Below are 19759 nucleotides of genomic sequence, written 5' to 3'. Positions count from 1 at the left end.
GCAGAGACAGCAGCGCTCACACGTTCCCTGCCAGACACACGGGGAGGAGAGCAGGGGGACACCAAGCCCCTGGGGTTTTCCCACTCATCCACCCTTCCCACAGGCAGCAGTGTAGGGCTCTCCTGTGGGGTTGGTGTCTGTCTCCTTGGCCGAGGTCTGATTGTCCTTGATGGGCTTTTCCCTGCCTCGTTGTCCCGTCTCTTCCCGGGCGCTGCTATCTTCCATCTCCACATCTTGCCATGAGCTCCGCCGTTTGCTCAACTGTAGCATGGAAAAGCATTTCCCTTTGCATGTTCGCAGCCTGTGCGAGCAAATTGTATTCCGTGCCCGAGTCATAGCACCGGGAGAAGCTGTGGCTGTGGATAATAAGAAATGACACCAGCAGAGTGAGGCGGGTAAATCTGACACAAGCCTGGGCAGCCCCACAGCGCGGGGCGCTCGCAGGCTGCGTCCTGGGTGCGTTGGGAGAGCAAAGAGGGGGGGGAGCAGCTCTGAGCTGCCCACGGCTTTGCCCCTCAGTGCTCACAGAGCAGAGCTTGCTTAATCACTGAATGCAGGGCTGGAGAATTGGCTGATTTGTCTATTTTTCTTCAGAATGCAGCCACGTTTTGTTCGGGTGCAAACCAAGGCGGGCCTGTGAACTTCATAGCACCTGTGCTGAGGGGTGTCGGGAGAGGCCCCAGCGAGGACCCTTACCCCATATCCCACCCAGGCCCAGCTCTTCCTTGCACAGCACCTGCAATGCACAGAGTTTTTTTTTTTCCCCTTTTCAGGCACCGAGAGCTCACTGCTGTGCTTTTAGCTGAGTTGCGGGTGCCCATCACCTCTGGCCACGCTGCTTTTCTGGGCTCTTCCTCCCCAGCAGAGTGTGAAAGCCTTCCTAGCTAGGAATTCACACTGAACTCTGTCCTTTTGCTCTGGGGATGGCAGATGAATTACGGGCTCCACCAGCACAAAGGCACGCAGAAAGCAGCAGCCAGCAGAGTGCTCGGAGCCAACAGATCCACAGCCTTTGCTGGAAGTGAGAATTGACAGCATGCAAAGGCAATTTTTTCCAGTAGGCTCCTCTCTGCCTTCTCTCGCTCCCATGCTGCAAGCATCTGTGGTCCTCCCGAGCGGAGCCAGGGCTGCGGAGCTGACATTTTCCATCAGCTGGGAGGCTGAGCGGGTCCGAGGGCTCCCCGCACTCCCCCCCGTGTAGCACGATGGTGCTGGGGGATCTGCCAGCGAGGGGCTGTGCGGTGGGAGCTGGGTCCTCAGCGCGGCCAACGGGGCTTTCATTGCCTGCCATCAGCTGGGGGCTGCTGCAGGCTCTACCAGACCTGGGGGCAGGAGAAAACAGCTCTGCACCACGAGCAACCTGCGGAATGACCCCAAAGGAGCGGGCTGGAGGGGGCTGAGCCCAGCAGTGCCGGGTGGTGACGAGGAGGGCTCCCCGCGTCCCCCCCACAGCCCCGTGCGCCGGAGGGCTCGGCGGCAGGAGCACCATTACATCATCTGCTAACAAGGGAAGAGAAGGAGGTTAATGGAGAAGAAATTATTAACTAAAAGATGTAATTTGCCTCTGATTTTCATAGATATTCAAGAACCTCTCTGAGCATTAAGACACCAGCTGTTAGAGAAGCCCTTAATTTGGTGCATTTGAAACATAGCAGGAAGCTGCCTAATACCAGGGATTAAAAGCCTGTTTCTGCAAAGTAGGAGCAAGAACCTGCTATCAGAACAAGGGGCTGAGTATTTTAGAGGGATTTATAACCACTGGGATCCTTTAGCTATGCAGATGTGACAGTCCCTTGAATGGTGTCTGCTTCCCATGTTGCCGCATCTTCAGTGTCTCTAATAAATAGGATATTCCCATCCGCCAGGCATGCCAGCATGGGGCTGGGAGGAAGCCTTTGTGCTGCTAACAGCGGTGTCTCTTACACGCTGTCGTGGGCAACGCCTAGCAGTTACAGCACTGTCCCCATCCCATCGGGGCTGGGTGCTCCCTTTGTCACCCAGCAGCCTGCGGTGCCGATGGCCCCTGCCGGCCGCAGCACGGGGACGGGGCTGGTGGAGCAGCGGTGGCTTTATTTTGCCCAGCTGGCTCTGAAGGATGGGGTTGGCACCTTCAGGACACAGCAGGCAGGGTGTTTGGTGAGACAGTTGGGTGTTTGTGAAGCGGGGCACCCGCTCCAATGTGTCTGTCCCTGCTGGTGTGTGCTGGACGTGCCCCGTACCGACACCCCGTGCCGTGGCACCGTGCTGGGACCCGCAGCCTGTCCCTGCCCCGTCCCTGTCCCTTTGTGCTGGTGTCAGGCAGCTCTGCCTCCAGCTCTCCGGGTGCTGAGCTGGCTCGCTAGCTGTTAATTAGCCCTGTGGTGGTTGCGTTGCTCACCCGACCTGCTGGAGAAGCCAGCGTCAAGGTTTCTTCGTGGAGGAGCTCTCCACACTGCTGCTGCTGTCGCGGTGTCACCGCCAGCACCTCCCTCCCCTGCTCGGGGCTTTATTTCAGGTCAGGGATGATGTTTTGGTGTGGTGATGGAGCAGGAGCTGTGCCCCATTACCACCCCTCGCCCCTTCCCCTGCAACTCTCCCGTTCAGCTCCGTGCTCATTCGGAGCCGCCTGCTTTTTCTGGGTGCCTCTTTCTTTCTTTTCTTTTTTTCTTCCCATTTTTTTCTTCTCTTTGGCAAAGTGCCCTGAAATATTAATAACTAAATGGGATCGGAGCTGATCTATTCCAGTCACACCTCTGGGTTTAGCCGGGAGGCTCAGCACTGGATCCAGCTTGCTAAGGACTAGATTAGAGCTGTTTTTCCCCCACTGCCTCGCGGTGGGGCAGAGCCCCGGCTCCGCGGTGCCCAAATCACCGGGGGATTATTTTCCAAATGGGTTGTTTGTTAGTTCCTTATCTGTTTTGTGCTGTCTCTTTGCCACGAGGGAATAGAGATTTTTTGTTTAAGTGCTGTTGGCAGTTTCAGCCTGTTGCTTTTACGCCGTTAATATGTAGGAAACCCAAATTACTACCCGTGGAGCCAGCTTTACTCGCTAGCTTATTACCGCACGGCGCATGGGATGCCGGAGCCCACGCGACTCGCACAGCGCAGCCCTCCTGGGGGCTCTCGCTCCAGCTCTCCCTGCAAAACAGGGGAGCCCAAGTCCCCCCCCCCCCCAAGCAGGGATACACTGAAGCCAGGGATTTTTGGGGTGCTGGGGAAAAAAGTGGCTGAAACGGCTGCAGGGAGGAGCAGGGTGCGTGCCTGGTGGCTGAGTGGGGAGAGGCTTTGTGTCCGTGCTCCGTTGCTTCTTGGTGCTCGGTGCAAGACAAAATAAAAAGCTGAGCTCCAAGTGTTTCCACGTCATCCTAGCCAGGGAGAATGGCTCTGGAGGATGCAGGGCTGCTGTGCCGTGCTGAGCACCCTCCTGCAGATCCATCCCTCTGCCAAGCAGCCCTCGTAGCCTCCCAGAGCCCTGCCTGGAGCTGCTGCTTCCCCGCTTTGGGGATGGGAAAGCACAGACCTGTGTCCTAGCCCTGAACATCCCGAGCTGGAAGGGACATGAGGGGCTCTCGGGGGGTGCTGAGCCGGGTGCTGGGGGGTTAAGGGGTGCCCACACCCCAGCGCTGCAAGCAGGCAGCCGGCGGTGCCGCCGAGCGCTGCTGAGGCTGTCAGGCAGCACGCCGGGTCGCTGAACCGAACTGGGGAATTGTCATAATATTGATGGGGAGTTTGGCAAGTTAATTTTAAATCTGTCACTCCTTCCCCTCGCCGCTTCTCAGCCCTTAATAAACCAGCACCGCGACGGCGGGGCGTGCTGACAGCTCGGCGCAGGGCTTTGGGTCCCCGCCTCGTGCCCCACTGCACACCCAGTGCCCCCCTGCCCCATCCGTGGGTGCTGTGGGACCAGGGTGGGTGCTGGGTGGGCACAGGGGCACAGCCAGGCAGGGGCTTTGCTGGTGCCAGCCCCGGCCAGGCCGTCCCGCTGCCCCTGCAGCATCACTAATGGTAAGTCTCTAACTAGTTAAATTAACACTATTGATTTTTTTCCCCTCCGAGTGCAGAAGTTATAATTGTGCTGTTTATTATTCCTGTGCCAGCGAGCTGTGCGCCAGCCGGTACCCAAACGCCTTGTTTACCTATTACCCTTCAGGCCGGGATAACGGATAGATCTCTTTTCCAGTGGCTGCCTTCCATTTCATTCCTCTTTTTATTATTTGTTGCTGCAATTCTATTACCTGTTCACAACCCTGAAGCCTCAGCCATGCTGGTTGGAAGCGATGATGGCTTTTCAAGCCAGGCTAATGCCTCGGGCCCCGGTCCTAAGGAGCGGAACCACGCTGTGCCAGCCAGAGCGGGTAAGGGGGCTTTAGGGTTTTAGCAGCTTTGTGGGGCTGTGGGGGGACGCAGGGCTCTGCTCTCTCCCCACCGCCCTCTCCCAGCTGCCTGCAGAGCTGCGCTGCCTGGTGCAGGAGCATCCCTGCTTGTCACACACGGTGGCATTGCCACCCCTGTCAGGTTGTCACCGAACCCTTTTTCCTCCCTCCCATGTTTTCCTGCTCTCAGCCTCTCAGGGACATCCTGGCTGCTTTCTCGTGTCCGTCCAGCCCTTTCCAGAGCCTGTAATGGCTGCACGTAGGCACACGCCACGTATTTTGAGCACACCCGCGCCGGCCAGGCTAAGCATGGAGATTTTGTCAAGTCGAGGATATAAATGACTAATGCAATTAGCACAGCACCCCGTCAGTTAGCTTACTATTGCATCCTGCGTGCAGCAGCCCTGCTCCATTTCAAAGTTAGCATCCCACAGAGCAGGAGAACAGATTGTGCTGCTTTGAGCTGCTATTTCCAGCAGCCTGCAGCCGCGTGCCTTTGCACCGTATTGTTCGCATTTCTCCATTCTCGTAGCAAAACAAAAGCAGAACGATATCCTAAAGACAACACAGGGGGCCGGGCAGAAAAGATGGTTTAAAAAATACCGATAGAGACGTTGGCAGTAGATGTGTTTTAAGTACAGGAGGTTTTCAGGCTCGTTCTGTACCCGGTGCAGAGAGGAGAGGAGGAACAGGCCAGCTCATCGCAGTGAGCGTGGGCACGGCCGGCACAGCCTCCTCCTGCCATCGTGTCCCTGCTCTGGACGTGCCCCTGAGCTGCTCCGTCTCATCCCAGCCTGTTCCAGCAGCAGCTCAGCCCAACACGGGGCCCAGTTTGCCTCGTGGGAGCCCCTGCTTGGGCCAGCAGCGGAGCCGCTGCTCCCACCCCGCGCCCCTGCTCCGCGCTCCCCCCGGCCCTGGCGGCGCGTTCGTGCCTGCGCAGCTGTTTGTATTCTCTGCAGCTGATGAAAATATTCATTATCTTGTTAGCTGCCGTGGCGCAGGAAGTTCGGATTTGCATTTCCACAGCTAATCACGCAGCACAAACAGAGCCTGGCACCCAGCAGCAGTAATTGGGCAGAGCCGCGCGGCGCCCACGCGGGGAGCTCCCCCCTCTGCCGTGCCCCTGGGAGCAGCGCCGGGGCCTCCGACAGCGCCGGGAGCAGCAGGAGGAGGAAGGCAGCAGGTGTAGGGCTGGGGTTTTGTGTGCTGGTGGGGTGGGCGATGGTAAGGGGGAGCATGGGCAGGGTGACCCAGACTGGGAGGGGAGCGCAGGTGGGAGGGTTGAGGCTGCCAGCACGTGGGGCTGGGGACATCCCCTGGGGATCCGGGGATGCTGAACCCTTGGAGGGGCTGGTCTGGAACCTTTGGGGACAGCCCCGTCCCCCCATGCAGCCGCTGGGCTGATGTGATGGGGTTTAGTGAGGTGTTCAGAGCCCATGCGGTGTGACCAGCTGGTGGCCACCGCCTGCTCGCAAGCCTCAAGGGACAAAAAGATGCAAGAGGGGAGAGAAGGGGAACAAGCCCACACAGCAGGGAAGCAAACACGGGGCACTGCTGCTCTCCTGGGCCTGGCAGCAGCATGGTGATGAGCTCTGTCCCCTCCCTGTCACCTCTGTCTCCCCGGTGTTGGTGCCACCAGCCCTGGCTTCGCCTTCCCGAGCTGCAGGAGCACACGGGAGGCCCCAGGCACGGGGCCGTGGGGAGCAGTCCTTGGGATGGACTCGCTGACCCCTTCAGCTTCCCCATCCCTGGCTTTTACAGTGCTAATTATAACCGGTGTTATTGCACAGTTAATCTGTGTTATTAAGAGATGTGGTGGAAATTGGTTTTATAATAATAACAGCTCAGATTTATCAAGTACCGTGCGTCCCAGGGGGTCCCTGCCAGCTTTATAGCCCTGGAGCAGTGCGCAGGCCTGCGGAGGGGAATTGCTTCTCCCTTCCCCCTGCTCCTGCACAGGGTGCAGGGGCCCTGCACCCACCTGGGACAGGTGAAAACAAAGGTTGTGTCCTGCTGGAAGGAGGGAAGGGACTGGGGAGGGAGGCTTTGAGGCAGTGAGCTTCACCCATCCAGCTTTGAGGGGTGACAGCCAGGGTTTCCAGCACGCTGCGAGTGCCACCAGCAGCATGAGCTGTGGTTTTGTGCTCTGCAAAACTCGTCTCAGGGCAGGCTCCTGCTTGCACCACGGACACTGCTCAGAAATACCTTGGGGATGGGGCTGGTGCCAGCTCATCACTGCTCTTCCTCGCTGGTGCCAGCGCTTGTCACCGAAGCTTTGCCCTCCAAGGACTGCATCAGCCTGACGCTGCCTTCACACTGCGAGTTCCTGCTCCAGGCAGCTGGGAGCAGGCACCAGCACGGGGGCACCTGAGCGCTGCACCAGCTGCCAAGCCTCAGGTCTTGGACACAGCCTTTGGTGCAGCAGAAAATCTCATCTCGTCTCTTCCCCAGCCTAAGGAATCTCCCCACAGACGGAAGATTTGACATGCCTCGTATTTCTCTGTGTAAACCCGAAGGCAGGTGGGCAGCAGGGCCCCAGCACCGCCCGCCCTCCTCCCCGGCCTCTGGTGATGCTCATGGGTGCGCACGGAGCCTCCCCCGGGCTGCTGGGCTCGGTAACAATTTCCCTGCAATGGAGGCTCCGGGCATTTGTGCCAGCTCATTTCCCCCAGCGCAGGCTGAGGGAGCCGCGTGGCTGAGGGAATGCGAGGTGCATGCAGAGCAGCAGCAAGCGGAGGCTCCGTGCCGCTGCCCCAGCTCTCGGGCACCGCTCGCCAGCTGCAGCTGTGCCAGAGGGCAGCAGGCGAACATCTGGAAGGTGTGATGGCTCTGTCACTTGTCATTAGGCGGCCCTGCAGCCGAGAGCGGTGGCACACAGCTCTGCAGGGAGCTGGGAGGAGGGGAAGCAAAGCGAAAGCTGCTCCTGATGCTTCATTCTCACCGCGTGCCTTCTCCTGGGAGGACGAGGGGGGGTTAAGGTGGCTGCAGGTGCCCTCACCCCGCCCCAGCGCGGCACACGCGGCGTTTCGTGGCTTCCATAATTAACTTCACACGCAGCAACCTCCCTTTGCAGATGTGGCAGCAAATTTCAGCTAATTAACCATATGGTCTGGGCTGCCTGGCAGAGCAGGGGAGATGTCGCTTACGGCTGCGCCCTGCGCCCTGCCCTGCCCGGGGGCTGCCCTCACCTTCCCCCAGCATCACCGGAGACCCCCAGGCTCTGATGGGGCACCCCACAGGGATGGGGCACCCATGGGACCCCTGTGGCACAGCCCAGCCCCACACGAGGAGGCTGGCACAGCTGGAACCTGCGCTGGCACACGGTGGGCGCCGCGTGGAGGGGATGCGGGCGCGTTAGCGGCATTGAAATGCCTCTGTCAGCGTGCCAGAATATGAAATGTGCGGGGATATTACAGCCCTGCCACCGCCTGTGGCTGTTTTTCCTCTGCTTCTAATGACTAATAGAGAGAAGACAAAACAATTTCTATTAGTTTCTCCCACGCCGCAGTGGGTTTCTTATTTTCCAAACCTCATTAGAGTTTGTAATACCGCGGTGGTAGTCGAGAGCCGGCCGAATCACCCTAGGGCGAAGGAAGAGCCGAGGAGATATGATGTGCTGCCCAGCCTCAGCACTGCTCCTGGCTCGCTTCCAGGGTCTCCTCTGAGTCCTTTCCAAACTCCGACGCCTTATCTCCATCTTAAAGGTTAATGATGACGCTTAGGAGAAAAAAAAAACGCTCAACTTCCCCAATTGTTAAGAGAACGGATGGCAGTGCTGGGCACAGCGCTGGCTCTGCGTCTACGTCGGGAAGGCGAATGCTGTTTGAAAGGCAGTGCTTGTGCTTCCCGGCAGGCCGTAGGAGCGTGGGGCTGCCTGGCAGAGCTGCTGGGCAAGGGGCTGCAGGGGGTGTGCATAGAGGCCACGGGCTTTGGGTGGCTTTTTTTGGCAGCTGTGCCCAAATCCCGCAGGAATCGGCCACACGCTGGGCACCAGCCTCGCGCCGGTTCCGTGGGAAGCCCCAGCGTGCAGCCCTGGCTCCTCTGAAGGCAGTGGGAGTTGTGTTATTTGTTGCCTCATTTCAAATAAGCCTAATGGAACTGGCAGGCACGGGGCTGCTTGAGCAACGCTCTGGAAATGCTTGCAAACAGCACCCAGAGCCAGCTGCGGGAGGGGACCTGCAGCCTTGGCTCGGCTGGGCGCCCAGCTCATGGTGCAGAGAGGAGCCCGGCCCCGCTCGGAGCTGCTCAGACACAGAAACCCATCCCGGCTCGCTCCACGGGGGCTCCAGGAGCTGCCCCGGGATGTCCGTCTGTCCGTCTGCAGGGCACCTTCCCACCCAGCTCGTCACAAGGCTGGGATTTGCCAAGCAGCCCCGCTCGCTGTCGGCGATGCTGTCCTCGTGCAGGAAATCACCTCAGAGCATAGGTTAAGCATCGGAAATTTCAGTCCCAAAGGGAATAATCTGTATATTTGCAAAGTTGTGAAAAAATTCAGAGCTTTTGCATGGAACTCCTCTTGCAGCCCTGACTCCGTAATGAAGGCATAAATCCAGCTTTGTGTACCTGAGCCCTGCCTGCTCCGTAGGCACGAGGCGTTGCTGTGGGAACCGCAACTTTCCGAATTTGTTTCCACTCCGCTCTCTGTTTCAGCTCGCTCCCAACAGGCACTCCAGAGGTAGAAAGATCCACAGCCTACCGCAGGATCTCCCCCACAGGAGAGGCGGTTTGGTGGAAGAAATAAACAGCTGCATAATGGGGAGAGAAGGGAACGGGGAGGGGGATCACGAGGCGGGTGTGAGGAGGTGGGTGCTGGGGCTGCCCTGCCTGGGGGGCTCTGGGGCTGTGCACGGGGGATTTGCAGTTTTGGAAGCGGAGCTGCTGCTGGGTGCAGGGACAGAGCCGGGGAGCTCGGCTGTGTGCTGGACGTGCTCCTCCTGCGCCTCCCAGGCATGGGGACGGGCACTGGGTGGCTGCTTCTTGCTTTTCCCCTGGAGCTGAGGGTAATGTGAGTGTCTGGCCAATTTTGCATCCTCAGCTTTGTTGTTTCTGCTGCTCAGAGGATGTGCTGTTGGCAAACCTCTTGCAGCAACACGTCACCCCCACCTGCCATGCCCAGGCTCGCCATGATGCAGAGGGAGATCTCCTGTCCCATCACTTCTTACTCCCCCAGCTCCCTTCCCCAGCAGATTCCTGCGTGTTTCCTTGAGAAACAGCTTCAGGAGAGGATGCATTCAGGTCTTGAAGTCCATGTCGAGATTTCATTTGCTGGCTGTCACCATCATCATGCTGTGTCCAGGTCCCCACGTGCCCACCCTCAGTCCCTGCCAGTCTCCATCCCCAGAGGATTTGAGGGCAGGTTTGGGGGCTCAGTCCGAGGGCACACTGCAAGGCAGGGCACGGTGCTGAGCCCCAAGCGCACGGCACGTGCAGGACATCGTGCCCTAGGACGCGGAGCACGGTGCGTGCCCACCGTCACCGAGGATGCTCTGCAGCCCCAGCGCTGCAGTGATTTACCTCCCCGAAACACCTCAATTTAAATGCTAATTCTCCCCGATCCGAGGGGTGAAGCAGCTGGTGATTAGTGTCAGGCTGTTTACTGCTGGAGTGGTGAACACTGGGGATGTGGCAGGGAGGGATGGCAGCACAGGACAGGTCTTCTCCACGGTGCCAGCACCAAGCAGCCGATGGAGGGCTGGGGACAGCGGCTGTGGCCGTGCTGCGCCACCCCACGGGTCTGTCCTCGCTCCCCCAAGTCTGTCCCCAGCCCCATCCAGCCATGCACGGCTGCAATCCATGGGGAGCACCAAAAGTCTGGGAGCTGGAGGGGACCCCAGGGCCTGGCAAAACCTCCTCAGTCTCCTCTGCATCCCTCCTCGTCACGCAGCAGGGGGACTTGCTCGCGCTAATGGCATTTGGAGTAAATTTGGGTACTTGGCAAGGTTGGTGTTCAGCCCTCATTCACCCGTGGCTGAGGTCAGGGAGACACGTGGGGACATCTGCGGTGTGCTTGCTCTTCCCAAAGTGGCTGTGGAAACAGGACACCCTCGTTTCTGTCTCCCAGTGACTCGAGCTGATATTTTTTGCAAATTCAAGTGAAAAAGAAGGAGCTATTTCTGAACATCCCCACCGCAAGCTGGGCTCTTGTGAACTTACAGCCACCCCAACAGAAAAACTTCACTGAAGGGAATTTGGGTCAAAAGCTGGCGTTAAGCAACCTCAGATCCATTGTCCCCAAGCCACTGCGGGTCAGAAAGAAGCAAGATTAATAAATTATTCTTGCTGGGGAAGGCGTCCTGGCTGGCTTACATAGCAGAGCTCTGCAGAAAGCGCAATCCTCGCGTCGTCACTTTGCTGAACATAACCACCCTGGATGATAATGTGATTAACATTTGTAGCTGTGCCGGCTCAGATAAGGGTAATTAAATCTCACGCTTCAGGGCATCAGCTAATCACTTGCGGGGTCATTTTTTATTTTTTTTTTTACCCCTTCATGAATATATTTGCCCGGATGCCGCGATGCGTTGTGAGCATCTGCTGCCAGCTGCGGGCCGTGGCAGAAGCTGGTCCCTGGCTTTCAGGTGGCTGCTGCGGGACCTGGTGGCTGTGGCCCCATCCAGGACATCCAGGGTGCTCCGGCTGCTCCCAAATATCTGTGTCAGCACGTCCTGCTCCCCAGGGCACCTTTTGCACTGGGACCCCCATGGGATGCCACCGCTCCTCCCAGAGGTTCCCCACCCACTGCGTGATGCGGTGGCAGCGCTGCAGGGACAGAGCCCATGCTCTGCCTCTCCGTGGATTTATTGCGTGACATTGGGGTGGTATTTAAGGTCAGAAGTCCCCCAGAATCTGTACTGCTCGTATCAAGTTTCTGAAGGGCAGGAGGATGTGGGCATGGTGAGCTTTTGCTGCCGGAGCTCTGCTGATCCTCTGGTATTTGTCAGCAGCGAGACCCGTTCAGCTGGCATTTATTTCCCCGAGGTGGGAAGTACGCTGGTCTGGATACTGGGAGGGGGGGACTGGGGAAAGGAGGGAGAAACATTTCCCTCTGCAATGACTCAGTGTCTGTAAAGCACCCCAAGAGCCTCGTAGATCTCTCTGGGTGTGCTGGGAAGCGGGAGTTAACTCAGCGTGCATCGCCGGGGGGTAGCGGCTGGCTGCCAGCTGCGTGAGAGGCAGGGGGGTGCTGGAGGACAGGGAAAGAAGCAGGGGAGGATGTGGCAGGGCTATCAGCTGCTGAAAGTTTGCTGTTTCTTCCCCTGATCCCACCATTATACACTTGGCCCCACGGCTGGTAGGAACCACAAGGTGCCTCCTGCAAAAGCCTGGCAGAAACTCTTTTTTTGTGCGTTGATGGTGCCCGGTGCTGAGCCGCAGGGTTATTAATAAGGAGAGGAGGAAGAGGAGCTGCAGCCCTCTGCCGGCTGCGGGTTCACAGCACACTGCCCGGCACGCTGTGGCTGGGAGCAGTGATTTTGGTGTCCCTGCTCTCAGCCTTCCCCAGCACAGTGCAGGTTTGCAAGGAGGCTCCATCCCAGCAGCTTGGTGATGCTGGTGCCCACGCGCTGGTGGTCAGCCCCGATGGGTGGCACGGAGCAGGATGTGTGTGGTGCTGGTGGGAGGGGAACAGCGCTGAGCTGCTCCCCGGGAGGTGTGGGTCTGGCAGAGGGGAGGGAGGAGATGCAAAAAGGGCTTGGGAACAAACCCGTGCCATTGCACTGCTCCTGCTTCCGACACTGCTGCAGGTGTCTGTGCGCACCGGCCCCCTCGCTTGGGGGACTTGGTGATGGGGACCCAGTATCCCCATCATCACCGTGCACCCCGTCCTGGGCCCTCCCCTGGTGCTCTCATCCCCCATCGCAGGGCACGGGGATGGCCCCTGTCCCATCGGGATGGTCCCCATGCCCCGTGGTGGCAGCGGGGGTCGGTGCCGGGTGAGCCACCTCCTGCATTTCGCACCTTGCCTTGCCTGGCAGCGCTGGGGCAAAGCAGCGGAGACGCCGACGTGCCCACGGGCTCCTTCCCGTGTTCCCTGATGATTTCCCTGCCGTTGCAGCCCACAAGCACCCAGCCAGCCCCGGGCTGCGGGCTCGCAGTAATTGCAGCCCCCCCATTTGCCTTGCTAAGCCAGCAAAAAGCTTAGAACAGCAAATCAGCGCCCTGCCGCTGGGGATCCCGCCTGTGATCAATGGGAGATTTGTGAGCCGCTGCGTGAGCGAGAGGATTTTCCCCGCAGACAAATAAAACACTTTTTCTCTGGCAGAGTCTAAAGCGAAGCTCCTGAGATGCTGTCAGGTGCCGGAGGCTTTGAGACGCGGCGCAGGGAGCATCCCCGGGGCTGGCTGCAGGGAGCTGCTCCCCCCTGCTCTCCCCCCGCCAGCCTTACACCTCCTCGTGCTGGTGGCACCCTTGGAGGTGGTCGTGTCCCCGCTCACGAGATGTTCATGGGACGATGGAGCATTTCTGGCTGCGTGGGGACAAGCTGTGGGAGGGGGTAAAATGGGGCTGGTGGGGGCAAGCTACAGGATTGGGGGAAAATGGGGCAGGTGGGGGCAAAATTCAGAGCTGGTCGGGGGAAATCAGCTCGGAGAAATGCAGCGGGGTCAGGCAACACCAGCCTGAGGGCTGCAGCCTCCCCGGCTCCCAGGGCTGACCTGGTTTTGCAGGAACCTCCCCTTTTCGGCTCAGAAACCCTTTTGTCGTGGCTCCAGGAGGATGCGCAGCCTCCTGGCCTATATTTTGGCTCTGGGATCAATATTTAACACCCCCCTTCGTGCTCGCTGTGCAGGCGTGGGGCGTTTTGCTTGCCGGGGGAGGTTTGTCTCCCAGCCTCGTCTGCTCGCTGCTTCAAATAATTTCTCCGGCATCGTTGTTCTAGAAACAATTCATTAGGGGCCTATTATACAATGTTATACCTGCCAAGGTTAGAAAAGATCCCACACGCGTGGTGAAATTGCAGCAGGAGCTGCACGCTTCAGCTTTTCCTGGTGCCTGGCTGTAAGTGTGCATTTTTCTCCCCGCTCACCCCGGGGCAGAGCCGTGCCCGTGGCACTCCTTGGTGATGTCCCCAGCCTGGCAAGAAGCTGCACGTGGTGGGAAGTGGGCAAATGAGGGCTGGAGGATGCTTTTCTCTCTCCCCTCGATGCTGCCTGCCAGCCCTCCCGTGGCACGCTTTGAAAATCCAGGCCAGAAGCAGCAGACGGGTCCCCAGGCTGGCGGCGTTTCTGCTGGAAAGCAGAGAGACAACGGAGCCGCAGCCCCGGGGAGCTCATTAAGCATCACCCAGGCTGCGTGAAGATGGGGCAGAGAAAAAAAAAAATGCATCCCCCACCAGGTCTGCTCCCAGGAACCCACCTGGAGACGTCCCCGCCTGGCCCCGGCGCAGCTCAGCCCCGCCGCCCAGCCTCAGCCCGCGTCCGTGCTTTGCAGTTGTGTTTTTGTCTCTGCAGGGAGAACAACTTCATCAAGGACTTCCCGCAGCTGGCCGACGGCCTCCTGGTCATCCCGCTGCCCGTGGAGGAGCAGTGCCGTGGTGTCCTGTCCGAGCCCCTGCCCGACCTCCAGCTCCTCACCGGTACGGGCACCCCCGGCTGCATCTCGGGGGACCTCGCGGCACCAATCCTGCCTGCAGAAATTGCACGTGGGCTGTGCGAGCCTGCCCCGGGCAGGCAAAATAGCCAAAAATAGAGAGTCTGAACGCCGGCTGTTCCTTTGCAGGAGACATCAAGTACGACGAGGCCATGGGCTACCCCATGGTGCAGCACTGGCGCGTCCGGAGCAACCTGTACCGGGTGAAGCTCAGCTCCATCACCCTCTCTGCAGGTGAGGGCTGCCTGCCACGCTGGTGGGTTTCTGCCAGCATGGAGATGGCACGTCTGCACGGGTTTCTCATGCAAAGCACCTCACTGGAGGTTTCCATCTCCAGGCTGCTGCAGAGGCAGGCAGAGAGATTCAGAAATACAGACTCATTTGCACTGTAAAAAACCTTCACGATCACTGAGTCATCAGCGTAACCTACTGTGTCCCATCACTAACCCACATCCCTTAGTGCCACGTCCACGTGTCTCTTAAATACCTCTGGGGATGGGGATGGGGCAGCAGGTTTCGGTGCTTGCACGAGCTCCTGATTACAGGGGGAAATGAAGCAGGGAGCAGTGCCCTGTGGCTGGGCAGAGGCTGGAGTCAGAGCCAGGACAAGCTGGTGAGCAGCACAACAGGAGGGATTCGTGTGATGCACAGTGTGCATGGATGCATGAGTGTGTGAAAAACAAAAAAAATAATAATTGAAAAATGTGGTTTCAAAAGGACCCAAGCTGTAGAGGCAGGTCGTATAATGCAGGCAGCGTCAGGTGAAGAGGGGGCAGGTGGGATGATCCTGCAAACGCCAAAACATTTCACTTTCACGTTTTTATAACTACCCATTTTGGTTCAGAAACGCTGAAATGTTTTGTTGTGACCTGGAATGTTTTGCCTTTTCATTTCAAAACAGCATTTCTTATTTAAAAATCAACCTATTTTTAAAGGGGAAAAAAAAAAATAGAAAAAGATTGAGCATTGAACAGCCACACAGCCCCAGAACGAAGCAACCAGCTTGGAGCTGAACAAAATCTTTGGGGTCAGCCCCGAATGAATTCTTCCAGCTTTTTCCTTCCACCAACCTTCTCCTTTGATCAGCCGGCCGGCCAGGCAGGCAGATGACCCCATTTGGGTGATGGCTGGGACGCATTTCCTTGCAGTGTGTTTTCAGTGTCACCAATGAAGCAAAGCGATGACATTGCCCCGCTCCAGCCGGCGTCACGGCGTGGTTCCTCTGTGGTTTGTGCTCCCCATACGCAGTGAGGGTGCACGGCACCATCCCTCACAGCAGCCCCAGCCACCTGCATGGGCTCTGCAGGACGCTGCTCGAGGCATTGCCCCACCTGCCTTGGTGCAGAGCAGCCAGAGCCTGGCCCCATGGGTCCCCCTGGGCTGTCCCCAACTTTTGTAAGCACAGCCAGGGGTTGTGCAGGGTATTTATGCAGGGGATGGGCTGCGGTGCCACCTGTAATCAGTTTGTCCTTGCACCAAGGCATTGCTGGCCGTGGTTGCTGCAAAGCAGTGTCCTGTGGGGACAGCCCCACCCAATGTGCCCGCTTCCTGCAGGATGGCCTGGGCGCGTGGAGACTTGTTCACGTGCACATCCTTGGAAATTTGCTTGAGAAATCTCTCAGGGAGAGGAATTGCTGAGGGATGGCAGAGCCACAGCCCAGAGTAAGCAGCAGGTTGTGGATTGCAAGAGCAGAGGCAAAGCGCAGGGGCGAGGGAGGGAACCACGCTTTGCGCCCCCGCAGGGGTCTGTGCATCCCCCGGGGCTGCCTGCCCTGCCTATCCCACCCGCCCACAGCGTGCTTCGCTCCCACAGGCTTCGCAAACATCCTGAAGATCCTGACCAAGGACAGCAGCCGGGAGGAGCTGCTCTCCTTCATCCAGCAGTTCGGCTCGCACTACATCGCGGAGGCGCTGTACGGCTCCGAGTTCAGCTGCACCATCCACTTCCCCAGCAAGAAGGTGCAGCAGCAGCTCTGGCTCCAGTACCAGAAAGGTGAGGAGGGCAGAGCCCTAAATGCCGGTCCTTTTTATTCCTATTTTCTGTCGGTCAGCCCCTATCCCTTCTTCCTTCCCTCACCGTATGTTTCCCAGCCCCGCCGCCGTGCCCCGAGCCCGGGGTGCTCCGGGTGGGTTTATGGAGATGGGACATAATTGAGCTGTCGCAGAATGGCTTCGTTTTATTGCTTGTGACAATGACGGTCTTTAAGGAAGTGTATTAAATCAATAGCAGCCTCATTGTGCTACACTATAAATAACGAGACACATCATTAAACAGGGCAATAAACTTCAGGACTTTGAAGTAATACAATTAGGTTATGTTTATAAAAACTCCCTTATCGCCGTCACCTTCCATTTGCCAATTCATCTCCCTCCTCCGAGGAGCTCGGGATATTCCCTTGGCCCAAAGTCTTTCTGTTGGAGATGTCTGTGGTGTTTCTGGAGGAGTTAGGGCACGTTGCAGGGCTCAGGAGGCCATGAAGGTGCTTCCATCCCGTTCCGTGTGCGCTGCTGACAGCGGCTCCTCCACTGCGTTGGCCAAGGTGCCCACCAGCCCCCTCTGCCCCTTCCCCTTTGCCTCCGTCTTCCCAGCACGGCTATTCCTGTAGGCATGTTTGTAACACCCCATATTCATTTGTCTGGGTTTTAACTTGTGATAATTGAAGTTTGCCACAGCGCTGCCCCTGTTTAGCAGGAGGAAGCGGTGCGGAGGGGAGCTGTGTGCATACGCGCGGTGTTACGAGGCGCTCAGACACCACGCTCCTGCCAGCCCTTTGTGGATGTGTCTGTGGGGTGCAGGCCTGGAGCAGCTCCCAGTCCAACCCCAGGGGTGACGGGATCGATGAGGGCCCCCCGTTCTGCACCCACATCCTCCGGCATCGCCGCTGCTCCGTGGTGCCAGGGCCACGCGGTGACCGGTGCTGCCACCCGGCCCTGCTGCAGGATGTCCCCAGTTCCTCAGCCCCCACAGCCGGGTCCCTGGCTCTGGTGAGGGTCCTGGATCCCTGAGATCCCACGGGGATTTTGTGCATCACACCCGCCCATAAACGTTTCATTTCTGGCTGTGCTGTGTTATTTGGGTGCTGGGTGCTGGCTCCCTCCCTATTCTTGGTGCGTGGCTCCGTCCTAGAGGGGGTTTGGCAGCCGGCAGGCTTGGTGATGTTGAGGTGGGTTGGTTGGTGCTGCTGAGGAACCAGAACTGTAATGAGCTCTCCGATGGCCTGAAAATGCTCCTGGAAATAGGCTGAGGATGCTCAGGGCTCTTGTGGCTGCCGGGGAGGCCGGCTCTGTGGGTAGAGGAGAGCACCACGGGGAGCCCAGGGCTTTCTCCTGGAGAAACCACCGTGAAGAGGCAGAGCTTGCGTTTATGATAGACAGATTTTATTCCCAGCATCTCCGCTGATTTACCCTCATTTAGGAGTGACATAAGGAGGCTCTGAACAAATAGCCCCAGCTAGGCGGCTCCGGATGCCTTCTCGACTTGGAAACAGCTCTGGCCCGGCAGGCTCCCCGCGGCTCCTTCCAGAAGCGCTCCGAGCACACGCATGCATCATCCCCAATAAACATAGCAGCAGGGCCAGGATAACCACGGTTTGTTAGTGAGCAAAGCAGACCAGGAGAGGGGGAGACGAGCATGTTCGCAGCATCACGCAGAATTATTTTAACATTTTAATCAACTCCACGGCTGTCAGGGCAGCCAGTGACGTGGGTCGGTGCCTGCGCATCAATTCCCGCAGCCAAACGGAGGAGAAAGTGATGCAGGCTCCCGTGGGGGCTGCTGGAAAGTTTGTTCCCCCTTTGGGGTGAGCCTGCTGAAGTGGCTCTGGCCGTAGAAATGCAAATTGAGCCGTTCTGGCTGCACGGTGCACTGAGGGGCAGAGCTGGTGCCGGGGACAGGAGCAACCCTCCCCATCAGCAGCCCAGCTCTGGGGATGGGAAGGGCAGAGCCAGCAGGACGATTTATGGGGATTGTTGGGAGGCAGGAGCTGTAGGTGGTGACAGAGCCGCCTGCCCCAGTCCCGAGGGTGTGCAGGAACAAATCCTACAAACGAGAGGCAGGGAGGCCGTGCTGCTGCCCACGCGATGCAGCAGCTGGGTGCCCATGCTGTGCCCCTTCCCGAGCACACACGGATGCTTCCCCAGGCTCCCCTGAGGAACTGAGTGAGCAAACCAACCCGAACCCAAATTTTATTTCATGCAGAATGATTAAAATCCCATTTTTAGTGCCCACTTGCTCTGGCTCTGTGCAGCCAAGCCATGCTTTAACTCAGAGGGGCCTCCGGGTGGGGGACCTTGAGACCAACCTGGCCATCGATCTGTGCCACGAGAACCCGCCTCGGTTTCCTCCGCCACCAAAGGCAGCATTTCACACCAACGGCACTTCATTAAATGCCCAGCAATTGTGTGAACGTCTTAATTTGGCTGCTGGGGCCAACGTGACAGCCCAGACCACCTCTCATTGCATTTAAGACCAGGCTGGGTCTGCCTGGGATGGGGTTGCAGTGGGTGGTGCTGCAGCCGGGGTTTGTGGCTCACGCAGGGGTGCTGACAGCCCGGTGCCTTGGCTGGGGCCGAGCAGTGCCTGCACACCATCAGGGCTCTGTGTTCGCCCCGTGAGCAGGCTGGGGCTGGGTGAGAGGCTGGGAGAGGACACGGCCAAGATTGGTGACCGCCACGCAACATCACACAAAGGAGGATCTGGCAGGATCTGCACTGCAGAGACACCGTCCTGAAACGCACAGGAGGAAAGAGAGGGATCCGTCCACCAGCAAATAAAGCTGCCAGGGGTGTTTTGTCCACCAGCAGGGATGTGCTGGCTCCCTGGCCCCTGGCTCTGGCTGGATGAGGAGACTTTGGCTAGGAAAGGGAAGGGCGGCTCTACAGCAACCGCTGACAGCCCCGGTGGGTTTCTCCCAGCGCTGTTCCAGCTCGCTCGTTCCCGCTGCGCTCCACAAAATGCAGAACAAACGCCTGTAAGTGCTCTGGCACTTAGAGAAAATGGAGACATTATCGGCAGCAACGCGGAGGGTCTCGTCTTGTCAAGCATTTGAGTGACAGCCCTTTCCCTTGGCGCCGTGATGCCTGGCAGAGCCTCAGCGGGGGGGACTCCTGTTCTCCAGCTGGGAAGAGCTGGGAGAAGAAACGCCGTGCCCGTGGATCATTGCCGGGACCACCGAGGGGCTGGGAGAGGGGCTGGAGGAGCAGGGAGGGCTGTCCTCGTGCTTGGGATGTGCAGGGCACAGGTGGAGGTGCAGAGGTTCTCGATACCAAACTCTGGTGTTGCTGCAGTGCTTTAGGTCCTTGGTGCATGAACTCTTCCCGCGTGTCCTACAAACAGCAAAGCTCTCGAGTGCCCTTGGCTGGGGCTCCCTGGCCCCGCTGGGCACTCAGCACCTGGACTTCGGAAGTGGCTGAGGCAGGTCTGAAAGATGTTCACTCTCAGGAGCAGATCTTTTATTACAATAGTCCACGGCGAGGCAGTGCTCTGGCAGCTCCCACCACGGTCACAAAGGCTTTCCAACCATTGCTCATCTTCTCTTGGATCGTGTGCCATTGGTTGTGTTCACCTTTCAGAGGTCGTAGTTTTTTGCTTTTTTTGTGAACGGGGCAATTAGACAAAGACCTTCATAAAATGTAAGCCACAGGAAGCAGCCTAGAGGTCTGCTAAATGGGCAGTCCATACTCTTGAGCAGGGACTGTGGATCCCTTCTGTCCTCCAAGGTCCAATTCCTCTCCCATCAGGTCTGGCATTGCCATAAGACAATTAAGAAGGAGCCGGTCCATGGGAACCTTTAGATTCAAATTCCTAGACATGAAGGAAGTGC

The 19759-nt window shown here is 58.3% G+C and overlaps 1 protein-coding gene across 11 annotated transcripts in view; it reads left to right on the top strand.

Annotated features, from left to right (window-relative positions):
- Window positions 1-19759, top strand: part of ASTN2 (astrotactin 2) — a 331775-nt gene that overhangs the window by 197558 nt on the left and 114458 nt on the right. For all 11 annotated transcript variants that reach the window (XM_072025073.1, XM_072025071.1, XM_072025070.1 and 8 more), the window contains 3 exons: window positions 13799-13923; window positions 14067-14171; window positions 15751-15930. In XM_072025073.1, the coding sequence (XP_071881174.1) occupies window positions 13799-13923; window positions 14067-14171; window positions 15751-15930 (410 nt within the window). The remainder of the gene's footprint in view (window positions 1-13798; window positions 13924-14066; window positions 14172-15750; window positions 15931-19759) is intronic.

Source organism: Anas platyrhynchos, chromosome 18, assembly GCF_047663525.1.
Source record: "Anas platyrhynchos isolate ZD024472 breed Pekin duck chromosome 18, IASCAAS_PekinDuck_T2T, whole genome shotgun sequence".
Classification (NCBI taxonomy): Eukaryota; Metazoa; Chordata; class Aves; order Anseriformes; family Anatidae; genus Anas; species Anas platyrhynchos.
This window is presented reverse-complemented; position numbering and strand designations above follow the sequence as displayed.